Source organism: Eretmochelys imbricata, chromosome 14 (genome assembly GCF_965152235.1).
Source record: "Eretmochelys imbricata isolate rEreImb1 chromosome 14, rEreImb1.hap1, whole genome shotgun sequence".
Taxonomy (NCBI): Eukaryota; Metazoa; Chordata; order Testudines; family Cheloniidae; genus Eretmochelys; species Eretmochelys imbricata.
The window spans coordinates 43,902,940-43,920,601 of record NC_135585.1 but is presented as its reverse complement, the minus strand read 5'-3'; the positions used below and the strand labels follow the sequence as shown (position 1 = coordinate 43,920,601).

The window sequence follows — 17,662 nt, the reverse complement described above, 5'->3', positions numbered from 1 at the left end:
AACCCTAATCTTCTATGATTCTATATTCATTTATAGGTTAAAATAATAAAAAGGTGACTAACATATTGTTAAGGTTCCTTCCCCACTCTGAACTCTAGGGTACAGATGTGGGGACCTGCATAAAAGACCCCCTAAGTTTATTCTTACCAGCTTAGGTTAAAAACTTCCTCATGGTACAAACTTTGCCTTGTCCTTGAACCCTGTGCTGCCACCACCAAGCGTGTTACACAAAGAACAGGGAAAGAGCCCACTTGGAGACGTCTTCCCCCAAAATATCCCTCCAAGCCCTACACCCCCTTTCCTGGGAAAGGCTTGATCAAAATCCTCACCAATTTGTACAGGTGAACACAGACCCAAACCCTTGGATCTTAAGAACAATGAAATAGCAATCAGGTTCTTAAAAGAAGAATTTTAATGAAAGAAAAGGTAAAAGAATGACCTCTCTAAAAATCAGGATGGTAAATACCTTACAGGGTAATCAGATTCAAAACATAGAGCATCCCTCCAGGTAAAACCTTAAGTTACAAAAAGACACAAAACCAGGAATATACATTCCATTCAGCACAACTATTTTACCAGCCATTGAACAAAAGAAATCTAATGCATTTCTAGCTAGATTACTTACTAACTTTTTACAGGAGTTCTGAGTTGCATTCCTGACCTCTTTCTGGCAAAAGCATCACACAGACAGACATACCCTTTGTTCCTCCCCCCCTCCAGCTTTGAAAGTATCTTGTCTCCTCATTTTGGTCAGGTGCCAGCGAGGTTATCTTAGCTTCTTAACCCTTTACAGGTGAAAGGGTTTTGCCTCTGTCCAAGAGGGATTTTATAGCACTGTGGAGAGAAAGGTGGTTACCCTTCCCTTTATATTTATGACACATATCATTAATAATACAATAATATCCCAACAATCTACACATAATCATGTCAGTAGGAACTAAGCCATGCATAATCCTCTTTTGCACTCTTTTGTCATTGTGGGGAGCAAACCTTCAGTTCGCTCAGAAAACCCATCAAAGAGATGACATATGGATACTCCCAAGAAGGGACAAACATTGAAAATCCCATCTCACCAAACACTCACCATCTTCTCAGGCCTTTCCACCGCCAAAACCTCCTAAAACAAACAAACAAACAAACAAACCAAACTACCAATCAACCAGTTAAGCAAAAATAAGCTAAAAATCTGACAAACAAACAAACAAAAAACACAAAGAACAAATGCATCGATACCTCCATCTGAGTTTTTATCCCACGATATAAGAAGAGCCAAAGACCTCACCAGGGACTCTGCTATGACTACTGATTTTATAGGCAAGGGTCTCAGGTAGTATGGTGATCGGTAGCAGTATATGATATATTCCAATCTTATTTACATTGGTGTAAACCTATAGAAACTCCTTTTTTTCCTGAGTCATGTTTGTCTGTATCTTTACTAGTGCAAATACCCAATTCCGCATAAACAGAGTGCACAGTATTTTCTCATGGAGGCAATAATGTCATCAGATTTTATTTATAAAGAAATACAGAATGAAATTGCTACCGAAGGAGACATAGGGACATTTTGTTCTTAGTGAATAACCTCCAACCTATCTGTTTACTCAGTGCACCTTTGATCTCTTTGTTTCTCATGCTGTAGATGATCGGATTCATCATTGGTGGCAACACAGAATAGAGTACAGCCACTATGAGATTCAGACCTGAGGTTGAGCTGGAGGTGGGTTTCAGGTAGGCAAAGGTTGCAGTACTAAAGAACAAGGACACCACGGTGAGGTGAGGGAGGCAGGTGGAGAAGGCTTTATGCTCACCCTGCTTAGAGGGGATTCTCAGCACTGCTTTGAAGATCTGAACATATGACACAATGATGAAAAGAAAGCAGCTGAAGCCTAAGAATGAACTAAAGATGAGAAACCCAACTTCAATGAGGTACAAGTCAGAGCAGGAGAGATTGAGGAGCTGGGGGATTTCACAGAAGAACTGATCCACCACGTTGCCTCCACAGAAGGAGATTTCAAAGGTGATCCCAGTGTGCAGTGCAGAGTAGAGAATTCCAGGGATCCAGGCACTGGCTGCCATTTGGACACATGCTGTCCTGTTCATCACTGTCTCATAGTGCAGTGGTTGGCAGATGGCGACGTATCGGTCGTACGCCATGATGGTCAGTAAGGCAAAATCTGCTGAAGCGAAGAAGAAGACGAGAAAGACTTGGGCAACACATCCAGAATAAGAAATCGATCTGGTGTTCGTGAGGGAACTGGCCATGGATTTGGGGATGGTGACAGAGATGGAGCCGAGGTCTAGGATGGACAGATTCATCAGGAAGAAGTACATGGGGGTGTGAAGGTGGCGGTCAAGGGCTTTGGCTGTGATGATGAGAAGGTTCCCCAGCAGGGATATCAGGTAAAGCAGTAGAAACACCACAAAGTGTAAAATCTGCAGCTCCCGAATGTCAGAGAATCCCAGGAGAAGGAACTCGGTTATGGCAGTTTGGTTGGACATTTTCTTCTGCAGTACACTGTGCGATGTCTGTGGAGGGAATGAGAAAGACAATGGTCAGGATTAGAGCGACAGAGGGAATGGCTCTGATTCCCCTTTCCCTAATATCTCATTCTATGAATGTCAAAGGTGCACAGAACTCATCACTTACAATGAGTAGGTGTTGTTAGTGCTCCTCGCCTCTGACAATCAAGGAGTCACATTACCACACTAACGACAGGTTTCAGAGTAACAGCCGTGTTAGTCTGTATTCGCAGAAAGAAAAGGAGTACTTGTGGCACCTTAGAGACTAACGAATTTATTTGAGCATGAGCTTTCGTGAGCTACAGCTCACTTCATCAGATGCATACCGTGGAAACTGCAGCAGACTCTATATATACACAGAGAATATGAAACAATACCTCCTCCCACCCCACTGTCCTGCTGGTAATAGCTTATCTAAAAGCCATTTCCAGCACAAATCCAGGTTTTCTCACCCTCCACCCCCCCACACAAATTCACTCTCCTGCTGGTGATAGCCCATCCAAAGTGACAACTCTTTACACAATGTGCATGATAATGAAGTTAGGCCATTTCCTGCACAAATCCAGGTTCTCTCACTCCCTCACCCCCCTCCAAAAACCCACCCCCATACACACACAAACTCACTCTCCTGCTGGTAATAGCTCATCCAAACTGGCCACTCTCCAAGTTTAAATCCAAGTTAAACCAGAACATCGGGGGGGGGGTAGGAAAAAACAAGAGGAAATAGGCTACCTTGCATAATGACTTAGCCACTCCCAGTCTCTATTTAAGCCTAAATTAATAGTATCCAATTTGCAAATGAATTCCAATTCAGCAGTTTCTCGCTGGAGTCTGGATTTGAAGTTTTTTTGTTTTAAGATAGCGACCTTCATGTCTGTGATTGCGTGACCAGAGAGATTGAAGTGTTCTCCGACTGGTTTATGAATGTTATAATTCTTGACATCTGATTTGTGTCCATTTATTCTTTTACGTAGAGACTGTCCAGTTTGACCAATGTACATGGCAGAGGGGCATTGCTGGCACATGATGGCATAAATCACATTGGTGGATGTGCAGGTGAACGAGCCTCTGATAGTGTGGCTGATGTTATTAGGCCCTGTGATGGTGTCCCCTGAATAGATATGTGGGCACAATTGGCAACGGGCTTTGTTGCAAGGATAAGTTCCTGGGTTAGTGGTTCTGTTGTGTGGTATGTGGTTGTTGGTGAGTATTTGCTTCAGGTTGCGGGGCTGTCTGTAGGCAAGGACTGGCCTGTCTCCCAAGATTTGTAAATTAGGTCAGCTCCTTTAAAGTCAATGGAGCTTCGTCACTTTATCTCATCTGACGATTTGGCCCAAGGTGTGGATTGATAAAATGCAGTATGAAGGATGGAACAAAGCACACTCCAAACCCAACAATTCTCACAACTTGGGTATGAAACTGATCAACTAAAATTCTAACACAGCCTGATTCTCACTTTGCAGGGCAATATGATGTTGACTCACCCAGCATCGTAAATAGCAGCTCATCTGTCATTTTTCCATCCCAAACTCTGTGCATAGAGGCTGGTTGGAAATTTTTCAGCTGTGTTCTTTTTAATGGAGATTGGTTTTTAAGCTAAATAACAACACATCTCAGAATCTGTCTGCTTTTCTCAAACATTTTGGGATTGTTTTGTAAAAAAAAATGAAAACTTAAAAAAACAAACTATATTGGTTTTGGAATAAAAAAAAATCAGTTTTCAGCAGAAAGTTTTCATTTGCCAAAAACTGGGCGGGGGGTGGGGTGGGGAGCGGGGAATGGATTTAGGGTGTTCAGTGAAAAGTAAAAATTTTCCTAATGGGAGGAAAAATTCCAGTCAGCAGTAGGTATTTGATTAAACTGATGGGAAAGGTCTTAACCAGTTTGTATTGTAATTCATATTTATCATCTTAATTCTTCCCTGTATGTTGATCCCCCAACACATTTAATTGAAATAGCAAACTTCCTGTGCTAGCCTTTGTGGCTTTTTCCCAACGGAAGACACATTCAGTCATCCAGCACTAGGATTTTTTGGTCACTATCTATCTATATAGCAGAATCTAGAAGCTAAGGGCACAGGTATCTGAGAATCCTTTCAGCCTCATTCAGCGATTGAACTAGACTCAAACCGATTGCTCTCTGCAGACGAGCTGTGAGTAGCTGGCATTGAGCTGCACTGACATTAAAGGACTGATGCTGCGGGAAGGTGATTTATCCACGTCTATTTCCTGAGGGCTAGCAGGACTCACGCCCTAGAGCCCTGCACAGCTCAGAAGCAGAGATTCAGAGGCAAGGGCACAGAAACAAAGGTGATAACGCCAAAAGGGCCATTCAGACCCTCTAGTCTGACCCCAGCATAACACAGGGAGTACAATCGCCACCAGGGTTCCCTGATTCCAGCCAAGCTTCTGTGTTATCTGTGGGCCACGATTAAAAGATAAAAAGAAAAGGAGTACTTGTGGCACCTTAGAGACTAACCAATTTATTTGAGCATAAGCTTTTGTGAGCTACAGCTCACTTCATCGGATCTGTAGCTCACGAAAGCTTACTCTCAAATAAATTGGTTAGTCTCTAAGGTGCCACAAGTACTCCTTTTCTTTTTGCGAATACAGACTAACACGGCTGTTACTCTGAAACCAGAGTATGCATCCGATGAAGTGAGCTGTAGCTCACGAAAGCTTATGCTCAAATAAATTGGTTAGTCTCTAAGGTGCCACAAGTACTCCTTTTCTTTTTCTGAAACCTGTGATTAAAAGATAGCACCTAACCTGCTCAGATGCTATTGTAAATCCCCAAAGGCGCCTTTCTCCTTCTTCAGGTGCTTAAACCCTTTGTAATCCTGGGCCTGTGTCTATCTTGTTAACTTCCAAGGAAATCCTGGAAATAAGGGTTCTAGTCCCATTTACCTCCTGTATGTCCTTTGGCAACATTGAGATAGACTGGCTTTAACTGGTGGTTCAACTCTGAGTCTAAAGGTGCTAGTGTGCATAACGTATCAACTGTGGCTGTCAGCTCTGCTGCTTATTCAATTTTGACCTTCCAGTAATTATCCCTTTGACACAGAAACAAACCCAGTTTCAAGAGAAAAAATGGTTTTGAAATTATGGTATTATTGAACAGTATTAGTGTTCCCCTCCCTTGTTTAAAGCTCCATTCCAAATTAGAGATGTTTGGAAATTTAGATTTTTTTTGTAGTAGTAGGAAAATGAGTTTTTTTGTAGGAAAATGAGTTTTTGAACTAAACAAAAATGTTCAGGGAAAGTATCTCCGATACTCAGATATTTGGTTTCGTTTTTCTTGAAATCTGCAAATCCCAATATTCTTTGGTTTGCAATGTGCAATTTCCAGTTTACAGTAGTTTTTTTAGCTGAAAAGAAATTAGTTGTTGCTTGCTAAACCCTGCAAACATTTCTGATTTCTGATGCAAAGTCATTGTCCACCTTCTTTTTCTCTGACTGGATCTAGATGTCTGACTAGACTGAGAGTTAATTCCTTAAAGAGTTCAAATTGTAATTTATATTTCAGTTCTTACATTCTGCTGAAAAGAAATCTGGCAGGCTCTAGCTGCTTGATAATAAAAGTCTTTAAAAGTTCCAATTACAATTCATATCTCTATTATTAAATTTGTCTGTACATTAATACCTTCACGTGTAGAATTGAAAGCAAAAATGTAGTCTGTTGGTCTTTGTGGATTTTTTCCCAACGTGCGATGCTTTTGATCCTCCAGTACCAGGATTCTTTGGTCATCTCTCTCTCATGCCCCCATCACTGTATTATCCAGCAGCAGTTTCCATGTCCCTTCGCTGGATTTCCTGAGTCTCTCTGCAGTTCCTAGTAGACAGGGATCCACTCCACAGAGGGGTGCTCCCTGCTCCCCTCCTTGGACAGGCTTGACTGGGAGATGAAGGACTAAATGGGATCAGAGACTGAAAACTCCTCCCAGCTCTAGAGCTGATCCTGTCTTGTGCAGGGTTCAGATATTGTCACAGCCCAGGATGTCCCTACTCTGGGGCTAAACAGTTGAATCCGGTCTCCAAGGCTTTACGCCCAGCTCTGATCTCACCTCTGGAGCAAACCACCCTGACAACCTGCCCAACTCTAACCCCACAGAGGGAGAACAGTACCCGCCCTTTATCTCACTTGATGGCAGCATCCCTGGAAGGACCCTTGGCTAAAAACAAGGCAGGGCAGAGGCCCAAAGCATGTCCCAAGGTGTTCGTAGAATGAATCATAGAATGAATGAATCATAGAATCTCAGGGTTGGAAGGGACTAAAACAGCGATTTCTAACACAGACACATGATCCACAATAGCGAAGAGCCTTGTCGCACCAGAATCTCAGCTGGCCTGGAATAGCCTGTTCCTTCATTAACATCACGTAATCACTTCTGGGGGAGCAGACTCTTTTTTTTCCTCCTGCATTGTATCAGCAGCTCTAGAGGAACCCACAGCTCAGCCTGCCTTGTCTGACTGAAGTCATTCACCAAGAGGTACCCAGAGGTGAAGACTAAAAACTAAGGGCCAGGTCATGGGCTTGTGTAAATTGTTACACTTCCATTGAGTTCATGGTAGTTTGGCCTATTTACGCCAACTGAGAATCTGGGCCTTGGATTTCCGTCGAGCGATGTCAATTTACATCAGCTGGGGATCTAGCCCATTACACAGTTATAAATCCATATTTTTTGCCTGCCAATGTGATCCGAAGCTGATTCAAAAGTTCTGAACCCGTCTGCACTTTCTTAGCTCTTTGCCCCCTGGGTTTAATTACAAGTGTAACTTTTATTGGTGGCGGAGAATGGTTCAGTCCCTCTAGGGATAGAACTTTGGAGGAATTCAGTGTTGCACAGTTTTCAAGTATCTCATCTTCAACTTCTGTTGGGATGAATGGCCCAAATCTTTTTCTTTCTTTCTTTCTTTCTTTCTTTCTTTCTTTCTTTCTTTCTTTCTTTCTTTCTTTCTTTCTTTCTTTCTCAGCCATTACATTAATTTTTCTCTTACTACAGACAGCACTAAACTAAAAAGCTCAATGGGCTGCAGATGCAACGCTGCAAGACTTTTAAAAAATATTGAATTCACATTGGTCGCCCAGCAGGTGTAAATTGGCTGTAGCTCCTTTGGAGCCAATGGGCCTTCCGCCTATTCTGCAGAGTTTTAATCGCCCACTTCATGTTAATTGCCCACTTCATTTTAAGTGGTCTCCTATAATATGTGTGATCCCCTTATGCATAACAATCTGTCCCACCTTGTACTGATCATGGACACTATGGTTCTCTTCTCCAGACCAGAGGAAGAGCTCTGTGAAGCACAAAAGCTTGTCCCATCCACCAACAGAAGTTGGTCCAATAAAAAATGATACCTCACCTTCTTTGTCTCTCTCAAAATCTTGAAAAGTCTTGCAGGATGGGAAACCCATTTTCCACCCAGCTGCATTCTTCAGGTATTCTTCCCTGCTCTGTGCCTGGTTACCCTGTAGATCGAGATAACAATACAACTTAGCTGTAGATCTCAAAGTGATTTATCAAGCCGGGTCAGGATCATCATCCTCATTTTTCAGAGTGTACAGAGAGGGGAAGTGACTGGCTAGAGGTCACACAGCAGCTCTGAGGAATATAACCCGGGTGTCATGAGTCCCAGTCCCTTCGGGTATGTCTACACGGGGATAAAAGCCCTGTGGCATGGCTTCGGCAGGCCTGGGTCATCTGACTCGGGGTTGCAGAGCTTGGACTGTGGGGCTAAAAATTGCTGTGTAGGGTCCTAGAGCTCGGGCTCCAGCCTGGGTCCGAATGTCTACACAGCAATATTTCAGCCCCAGAGCCCAAGCCCCATGAGCTCGAGTCGGTGGATCCAGGCCAGCCATGGGTTTATTAATCCCTGTGAAGGCATACCTGAGTAATGTCGCTCCCTCTGGTCACGTAGCAATTGTGACACTGACAGGCCAGCTCAGGTCAGAGCAATAGGCCGATTCACTTGTGTGTTGTTAGGGCTTCCCCTACCCTCCCTTGGTTCTTGTCATGCAGACAGAAAGCAGGTAGCCAGTGTCCAAACTGCCGGCAATGCATAACCCCAGCTCTTTACACCAACAGAGCTTCCTCTCCCTCCTCCTTTGTAGTGGGCTTAATTATACCTGTAGTGTACGCCCCGGTACCCTGAACCCTGGTACCACCCTTGCAATTTATGGTCATATTCCGTTTTGGAGGGTCTTGAGTCTGGGGGCTTCGGTACCACCTCTTTTGTACCCCGTGGGAGGGGTAGGGAGTGAAATTATGCACCGGTCAGGGTTACCTTTTTCATTGTTTTTTTTGTGTTCCTTATAGCTTCCCCCATCTCCCTGGCCCCTCCCAACTGGTTACTTGACCTTGTCTTGGGAGAGGAGTCAGGCAGCCGTCAATTATACACTGTATATCAAACTCCCGCCATATCCAGCAACACTGGAACCCTATTTCTTATCTTTTCTCTTTGTATTGAAAAACCCCCATCTGTAGGCAGAAGCAACACACGGTGGTGTCCCCCCAGCCCCTTGTTCACATATGTTGATAAGGGTATAAGACACAAACAATTCTATTTTAAAAACCTCAAAATTCAAGTGGGTAAACAAAACCCAAAATTCTATCTCAGGCAAATAAACAGGACTACATACTATATTACCATCACTAACGTATGACTATCAAAGAAATGTTAAGTGTACTAATTCACTCAAGTGTTAATTTAGTTCAAAGGAAATGGGATGATATTGCCTTCACTTATCTGTAACCTGTTGAATGCTATCCCTTTACATTATGTATATCCCTCTACTTAATTAACCCTAGATCAAAAGTGTGAATTTACTTGATGTGTGAACTTCATGAAAATTAAGGAAGGATTGTTGTCTGCTGTTACATTGCAATTTATATTGCATGTATCCCGGTAATTACGTTTGCCCATCAAATGCGATTGGAGCCTTGGAAATGTAAATGAAGAACATGCTACCTTCAAAGTATGGGTCATTGTGTTGGACAAAGGGAAATCCACAGACCCAGTCTGCATTTAGTCATTAGAGGAAAAACCCATGCTGTGATGGAAACACTTGCCAGATTGCTTTCCGGGGAAGACAGCTGTGAGAACAGATCCAGGGAATGGTTCTGTCTCTCTGAGCTGTTTGGACACTTTCAGGGAACATTCCAGATGCAAGCAATGTGCCAGCAACGCCCCTCTGCCATGTACATTGGTCAAACTGGACAGTCTCTACGTAAAAGAATAAATGGACAGAAATCAGATATCAAGAATTATAACATTCATAAACCAGTCAGAGAACACTTCGATCTCTCTGGTCATGCGATTACAGACATGAAAGTCGCTATATTACAACAAAAAAACTTCAGAAACAGACTCCAACGAGAGACTGCCGAATTGGAATTAATTTGCAAACTGGATACAATTAACTTAGGCTTGAATAGAGACTTAGAATGGATGGGTCATTACACAAAGTAAAACTATTTCCCCATGTTTGTTTATTTCTTCCCTCCCCCCCCCCCCGCCCCACTGTTCCTCAGTTGTTCCTGTTAACTGCTTGAAATGGCTCACCTTGATTATCACTGCAAAAAGTTTCCCCCCTCCTTCCCCCCAACCCCGATCTCCTGCTGGTAATAGCTCATCTTAATTGATCACTCTCCTTACAGGTTTGGTTTTTTGGTTTAGTTGTTTTCTCATGTTCTCTGTGTGTATATATATGTCCTCACTGGGTTTTCCACTAAATGCATCCGATGAAGTGAGCTGTAGCTCATGAAAGTTTATGCTCAAATTAATTGGTTAGTCTCTAAGGTGCCACCAGTACTTCACTTCTTTTTGCGAATACAGACTAACACGGCTGCTACTCTGAAACCTGAAAAGATCCCCAAAGTTATCTTGGGTAACCCTGAGAGACTTATGGAAAACTAGCAGATACCACATCTCTGCTGTCACTTTGGACTGACAAACTTGGACTGTCCAAACCTGTGAATGTATTTTACCTGCTTTAAACTTTCAATAACTTTCATTTCTTTTCTTAGCTAATAAAACTTTAGTTAGTTTACTAGAGAAATTTGCTGCCAGCATTGCCTTTGCTGTGAGATCAAGAGGATCCATTGACCTGGGATAAGTGACTGACCCTTTGGGGTTGGGAGTAACCCAATAGAATGTGATTCTTTGTTTTAATAACCTTTTATCACAAAGTCCAGTTTATCTGGTTGGTAAGATTGGCTGGAGATCCTAGGGGACTGTCTGTGACTCCATGGCAATACTAATATAGTGATCCAGGAGTTCACATTTATTACTGGCTTGGTGAAATCTAATTACTGAATATACCACCAGTTTGGGGTGTCTGCCCTGTGTTCTGACCGTCTGACCTGCGATTGGCACTCATGGTTGGGAGCCGTTCCAGACAGCGTGACAGCAGTGACTGAGGAGGAATGGTCCAGGTGATCTGGACGCTAACATGGAACCTGAGAGACCCAGCTCAGCTACCTGCTTTGCCTTGGGTTTCCTGTGTGATCTTGGGCACGTCATTCTGTCCGGACAACAGTTCCCATCTATAACATGGATATAATAGTACTGCCCTGCCTTGTAGGTTTTGGGGGAGGATAAATATATTAAAGAGTTAGTGGTTAAAACAGAGGTGGTTGGAAACTTTGTTTCCTCATGAAAATTTTGTGGTTTTTTTGTTAAAGAAAATCCCCAACATTTCTCAAAACTGAACTTTTTTGTCTGAAAACTGTCAAAAAACATTAAATTAAACTAAATTAAATTAAATTAAATTAAATGAAAAATACAATTTTCAGGCAAAACTATTTGTTTTTCCAGTTTTCATTTCTTTAAATGAAAAACAGAAAATGTTCAAGGAAAGTGAAGACTATCTGTGAAAATTTTGTTTGGTGAAACCTGCAATTTATACTTTGGAAAACATCGTGATGGAATGCAGTCATGGCAGCCATATAGACACTTTAAATAGACAGAGCAGTGAATAATGGGACTTTTTTTCCTGATCATTGTCAAAGTCAGATTCAAGACTCAGAAGGTTTGTCAGACCACTCTGTTTATTAGCAAAGCGCTTTGCCAATGTACCCAGATATGTGTGCCTCTTGCAAAAGCTCAAGCTAACTTGTTTAAACAGATAAGCCAAAGCCAATTTAACATAAGAGACAAAAGGAAGCAGAAACTGACAAATATACATACCTATCTTATTTGCATACTAACGTTTACCAATCTCCTACCTCAGTAGGAGCTCTAAGTTAATTAGTTTGAGGACCCATTGACTCACACTCTTTAATGTTTCTCTTCCTGACAACTATATTTCAACAAACCCTTCAAGCAGCATTTCTTTAATGAATTATAATTTCAATATAATTCATTCTACTTTCACATCATCTATAGAGTTGAATTATAACAGTTCCGTCCATTCGAAGCTATCATGAGGCTGATGTCATTCTCAGATTAAATTCATCCATGGGCACCATTTCATTTGATGCCTGAATGGGACCTGAGTTCTTCTGAGCTGGCCTCTGGGCATAAGAAATAAGTTACATTTCATGTTCAGCACTGGATGAGTTGATTTTTCACCTGCTGTGAAGCACCAAGTATTGGCTATTGCCCAGAGCCACCAAGTATGTCAGTGGCAAAACCAAAAACCAAGTCCCATGAGATCTGGGTGCATAATACCTTGGAGGACCTGGGCCTGGAACAAATTCTGAACTCCTATCTACTGCACTTGTTGAATCATATTAAAGAAGTTCTGTATTAAAATCACAAATGAGTTTGATTCTCCATAGTTTAAATTCCAGGGTATTAGTAATTAAGAAGTCTCTTGGTTTTTAGTACTGTTTCTCTCCCTCTATATGTGAAACTTGCAAGCTGCTAATTGTGTTAGTACATTCTAAGACAGAGTCTGTTCTCAAAGCAATTCTTTGTAACAGCTACTCACACAGAGAGAGACTTAAAACAATACTCTGTAACAACAGAAACAGCACCCAGAGACTCCCCGCCCTTTTGTTGTATTCATCTTGCTTTGTTAACAGTTGTGATTAAAATGGATGGATGTGGATGGATGCTTGGTGTGGATAATAAATGAATGATCAGGGAGGTGCCAGCCTAAGAATCCAGTGTCCATCGGCTGAAGAAGGTGTCAAGTGGAAATAACCAGAGGGCTCCCGGAGGGCAGACTGGAATCCACCCAACAGCCTCAAGGATGGGAGAACCAAAGAACAAGATAACATCTAGCAGCACGGAGCCGTCAGGAATGTGCCATCTGCTGATTGATTCAGCAACAGCATGATGAAGCAATTCCCATAGACTGGCAAAGGAAGAAATTCCTATAAAAATAGACTCTAGAAAGTGAGAACTTTGGGGGTCTGATTCTGCAAACCAACTTCCAGGAGCATCAGATGAGCATCTGACAAGGCCCTGCTCCCTCCTCATGTCCAGGCCACCTGGCCAGTGGCTTGGCATGAGCAACTCTAAGGATGATAACTATGATAACAACCTTGCAGAACCTGTGTGTGTGTGTGTGTGTATGAATGAATGTGTGAATAAATATGAGACTGAATGGAATGTTATAGCTATAACTAACTGCTTACTATGATTCTTTCTGTATTCACAATAAATGTGGTATTTTGCCTTTTCCCCTTTAATAAGATCCTGCTGGTTTTTATTTTATTGGTATAACACATTAACTTCTTTAGACTCCCTTGAAAATAAAAGCCCAAATATGGAATTTTTTGCACCATTCTGGAGTCCTTTCAAGATGCAGAATAAAAGTGACATTTGAAAATGTGGCTCAAAATAATTCTTGCAAATTTTGTTTTAAAATTAACAAGATAGCAAATACAAAGGTTGAAGGACTCCTGAAATGAGCTGCACTTGGCATGGGAGGAAATGATGCATTGGAGACATCACCTTTGAACAGACTCAAATCTCACTATGTGAGGAGCTGCAGGAAGACAGCAGCTTTTGATGTTTATCCCAGGCTCAGCGGTAAGTCCTTATTAATGTTCACTTCCAAACACACACATGCAGCAAAATCATATTTTCCCATAAATATGCAATCATGTACCCGTACAAACACAAGCACAATAATCCACAGTCATAACACTCATGTATTCACACAATATTTTTCACTAATAAACACACAATATTGTGTGTTCACAAACACAACAATAATGCAAACTTGCACGCCAGAAGAAGCACTGACAACACACACAAAAGTTACGCAATATTTTTTGTAATAAACACATGTTATTGTACATTCTCATGGACGCACACGAACAGAAAACTCACATGCACATTGATTTCAACTCAGGTATACACTCACAATAATGTACGTTGACAACACCACACATGTGAGCAGTGTACTTGACTAGCAAACACACACTGAAAGCAATGTCTCAGTACATTGCACTTATCATGTAATCTCCCAAAAAGAAACACATAAGACAGATTGACACTAGAAACCTTCACCATCATAGCAATGTCAGCTTGGAAGTGTGATTTTTTGGGCAACATTTCTATGCCAGTAAAACCCCTCTTGTAAACATGGTTAAACCAGCTTACAAATGCTTCTGCGGTGTGGCTTGTTTCTCTCAGAGAACCAGTGTAAGTAATACCAGCAAAACTACTAGTTCATTTACAGTAGGAGAGTTTGTTTGTATTGCTATATCAGCAAAACTTTTCCAGTGTAGACCTGGCTCTACCTTGTCTCGCTAGACATTCTCCCTCTTCTTCTCATATAAACACACACACACTTACAGGCACAGAGATTCTCCTCCATTTACAGCCACTGGGTAAAATTATCATCCCTCACCCAGTTATTTAGGTACCAAAGTCTTATTTTCAAACGTGACTTTGGCACTTCTACCTATAATACGGCCATATTTTTAAAGGTATTTAGGTGCCTATGGAGGATTACCTAAAGAACCTAGAGGCTTAATACCTATAGAAATCCATGGGTGTTAAGTGATAAGATGTTTTTGAAGATCTCACAACGCACCTAAATACCTTTAAAAATCTGGCCTGAGTGACTAAGGCATGTTGCACTTGTCACAGAAGTGTTTCTGCAAATGTTACCCCTCACCATGAGGCAGCCACCAGGCAGAGGCAGATCTGATTGCTCACGATAGTGAGGTATTGCAGCAGGTATGAGATGCCATTTCGAAGTCTGAGGACATGATATCAAAGAAGAACTCCATGCTGTCCATCAGGCAGTGGAAGTAGGCCTGGGCATGGTAGCTAGGGAAGGAACTCGTCTCCTGATTGATCACCATGGGGACGACCATGCTGGTGAGCAGGACATCCAGGAGGGAGAGGTTGGTGAGGAAGCGGCACACTGTACTGGTGAGTTTGGAGAAGAAGACTCAGAGATTCTGGCTTTGGGATAAACTGTTATTTCACGTTAATCATCCAGAACCCAGAAAGGGAGAATAATTCCAGTGCACCAATTGCAGGGCTTTATTTGATTGGGAAAGGAGAGTACCTTGCACAGTGTCAGGGTCTGACACCAGTTTGGGGTTTCAGAGTAACAGCCGTGTTAGTCTGTATTTGCAAAAAGAAAAGGAGTACTTGTGGCACCTTAGAGACTAACCAATTTATTTGAGCATGAGCTTTCGTGAGCTACAGCTCACTTCATCGGATGCATACCGTGGAAACTGCAGCAGACTTTATATATACACAGAGAATATGAAACAATACCTCCTCCCACCCCACTGTCCTGCTGGTAATAGCTTATCTAAAGTGATCATCAGGTTAGGCCATTTCCAGCACAAATCCAGGTTTTCTCACCCTCCACCCCCCCACACAAATTCACTCTCCTGCTGGTGATAGCCCATCCAAAGTGACAACTCTTTACACAATGTGCATGATAATCAAGTTAGGCCATTTCCTGCACAAATCCAGGTTCTCTCACTCCCTCACCCCCCTCCAAAAACCCACCCAAGGATATTGCAAACGTGTTCCTGGTGTGCACTGCAGAGTAGAGAATAACACTGATCCAGGCACTGGCTGCCATTTGGACGAAAGCTCTCCTGTTCACTACTTTCTCCAAGTGCAATGGTTGGCAGATGGCGATGTATCGATCATACAGCATGATGGTCAGTAAGGGAAAATTTGCTGAAGCAAAGAATAAGAAAAAAATGATTTGGGTATCTCATCCAGAATAAGAAATCGATTTTGTGTTCATGAGGGAATTGGCCATAGATTTGGGAATGGTGACAGAGATGGAACCACAGTCTAGGATGGACAGATTCATCAGGAAGAAGTACATGGGGTTGTGAAGGTGGCGGTCAAGGGCTCTGGCTGTGATGATGAGAAGGTTCCCCAGCAGGGATATCAGGTAAAGCAGTAGAAACACCACTGCTTTGTAAAATCTGCAGCTCCTGAACATCACAGAATCCCAGGAGAAAGAATTTGATCATGGAGGTTTGGTTGGACATTTTCTTCCTCAGTACACTGTGTGATGGCTGTGGAGGGAATGAGAAGGACAATGATCAGCACTAGAGTGACAGAGGGAATGGCCCTGTTTCTCCTTTCCCTAATATCTCATTCTAGGAATGTCAAAGGTACATAGAACTCATCACTTACAATGAGTAGGTGTTCTTAGTGCTCCTCACCTCTGACAATCAATCAGTAATATTATCACACTTGTGTAACCTCCTTCATCACTTTACCCAATCTGAGGATTCGGCACAAGGTGTGGCTTGATAAAATGCAGTATGAAGGATGGAACAAAGCACGCTCCAAATCCAACAGTTCTTGCAAAGAAGGTCCCTCCATTGCGACCATCACCAAGCTTACCACTTGGGCATGAATCTAATAGAATAAAATGCCAACACAGCCCCGTGTCTTCTGTGTCTTCTGTGTAAGTTCTGTACACCCATTTACACCATTTATACTCAGCCAGCAGCAGTGTGGAGCTAGGCCAGGAACTCTGGGTTCTACTCCCAGTCAGCTCCCGTGTGTCCTTGAATAGGGTCAGGATAGACAGGCTTTGGCTGCTTGGTTCAACTCTAAGCCAGGGTTTAAAGGGGCTCTTCTGTAAAAAAACATTCTGTGTGCTGCCAACTTTACTGCTTATTCAATTGTTACCTCCACGCAACTTTCCCCTTGAAAAAGAAATCACAGAGATGAGATCGAATCAATGAGTTTGAAATCAGGCTCTTATCAGGCAAGATTAATGTTCCCCAATTTATTTAACATTTACTGCTGGTTGGAAATTTTCAGCTGGGTTCTTTTTAATGGAGATTGTTTTTTCAGCTAAACAATACCGCCAACAACAACATCTTAGAACCTGTCTGCTTCCCTCAAACATTTCGGGATTCTTTTTTAAAGAAACTGAAAACTCGGTGCAAAAGTTCCAACGAGTGCGCAGGAAGCCGCTCAGCCCCGCTGTGCTGTGGGTGGCGGCGGGAGCCGCTGGGCTGTTTTAAATTGCCCGGGGGCAGCGGGTGGGGCCGGGGGAAGTGCGGGGGGAGTGTGTGTGTGTGTGGGAGGTTGGAAACTTTGGTGGAGCCGGGCCTCTGGGACAGGAATATTCCTGGTGCCCGGGCTCCACAGGCCCATAGAACTCGCCGCCCATGTCAGGGGGGAACCTTCAGGCAGTTGCTGAGGGACAGAGCCAGCCTTCCCTCAGGATCTGCCAGATAAAGGACCTTCCTCTTGCCAGGTCTGCCCACAAGTGAGCTGTTCTGCTCCCTTTTAAATCCTCCCTCTGGTCTGTGCCTACCCTGCAGATGTGTTGGGGTGGGTCTGGCTGAGGCCAGAGCAGCTCCTTAACCCCTTCTTGCCCAGTGTGGGATTTATATTCCTCATCACAAGTCCAAACAGAAGGGGGAAACCCTTGAAGGTACAGCTTTCCATACTGTTAACGGCTAACAAGCCTAGCAGGCCTGAGGGACTATTTTTGCAAGTTGAGCTTTTTGTTCTATTGGTACTTTTATCTAATTCTTAAGGTGTATTCTTTGGGTAGCAAATTATTACCCAGCCTAGCAGTAACAATAGGAATTTTGAATCCTTGATTTTATCCTGGTTTCTCTTGAACTCCTTGGAAGGTGACTTTAGATGATGCTTCATGCAGCAGACATTCTTTTGCCCTGTGTCAACCTGGCATCTCCATTACCGGGCTCGGGAGGAGGGTAAGAGAGAATCCA

The 17,662-nt window shown here is 42.8% G+C and overlaps 1 protein-coding gene across 1 annotated transcript; it reads right to left on the bottom strand.

Annotated features, from left to right (window-relative positions):
• Positions 1 to 1,539: 1,539 nt before the first annotated feature.
• On the bottom strand, positions 1,540 to 2,499 carry LOC144275227 (olfactory receptor 14A16-like). The gene has a single exon (XM_077834410.1). It carries the CDS (start codon positions 2,497 to 2,499, stop codon positions 1,540 to 1,542), a length of 960 nt encoding a protein of 319 aa, XP_077690536.1.
• Between the last annotated feature and the right edge of the window lie 15,163 nt (positions 2,500 to 17,662).

What these genes read in the sequence shown, in the direction of transcription:
- LOC144275227 (XM_077834410.1), bottom strand. Translation starts at nt 2,499, where the DNA reads ATGTCCAACCAAACTGCCATAACCGAGTTCCTTCTCCTGGGATTCTCT.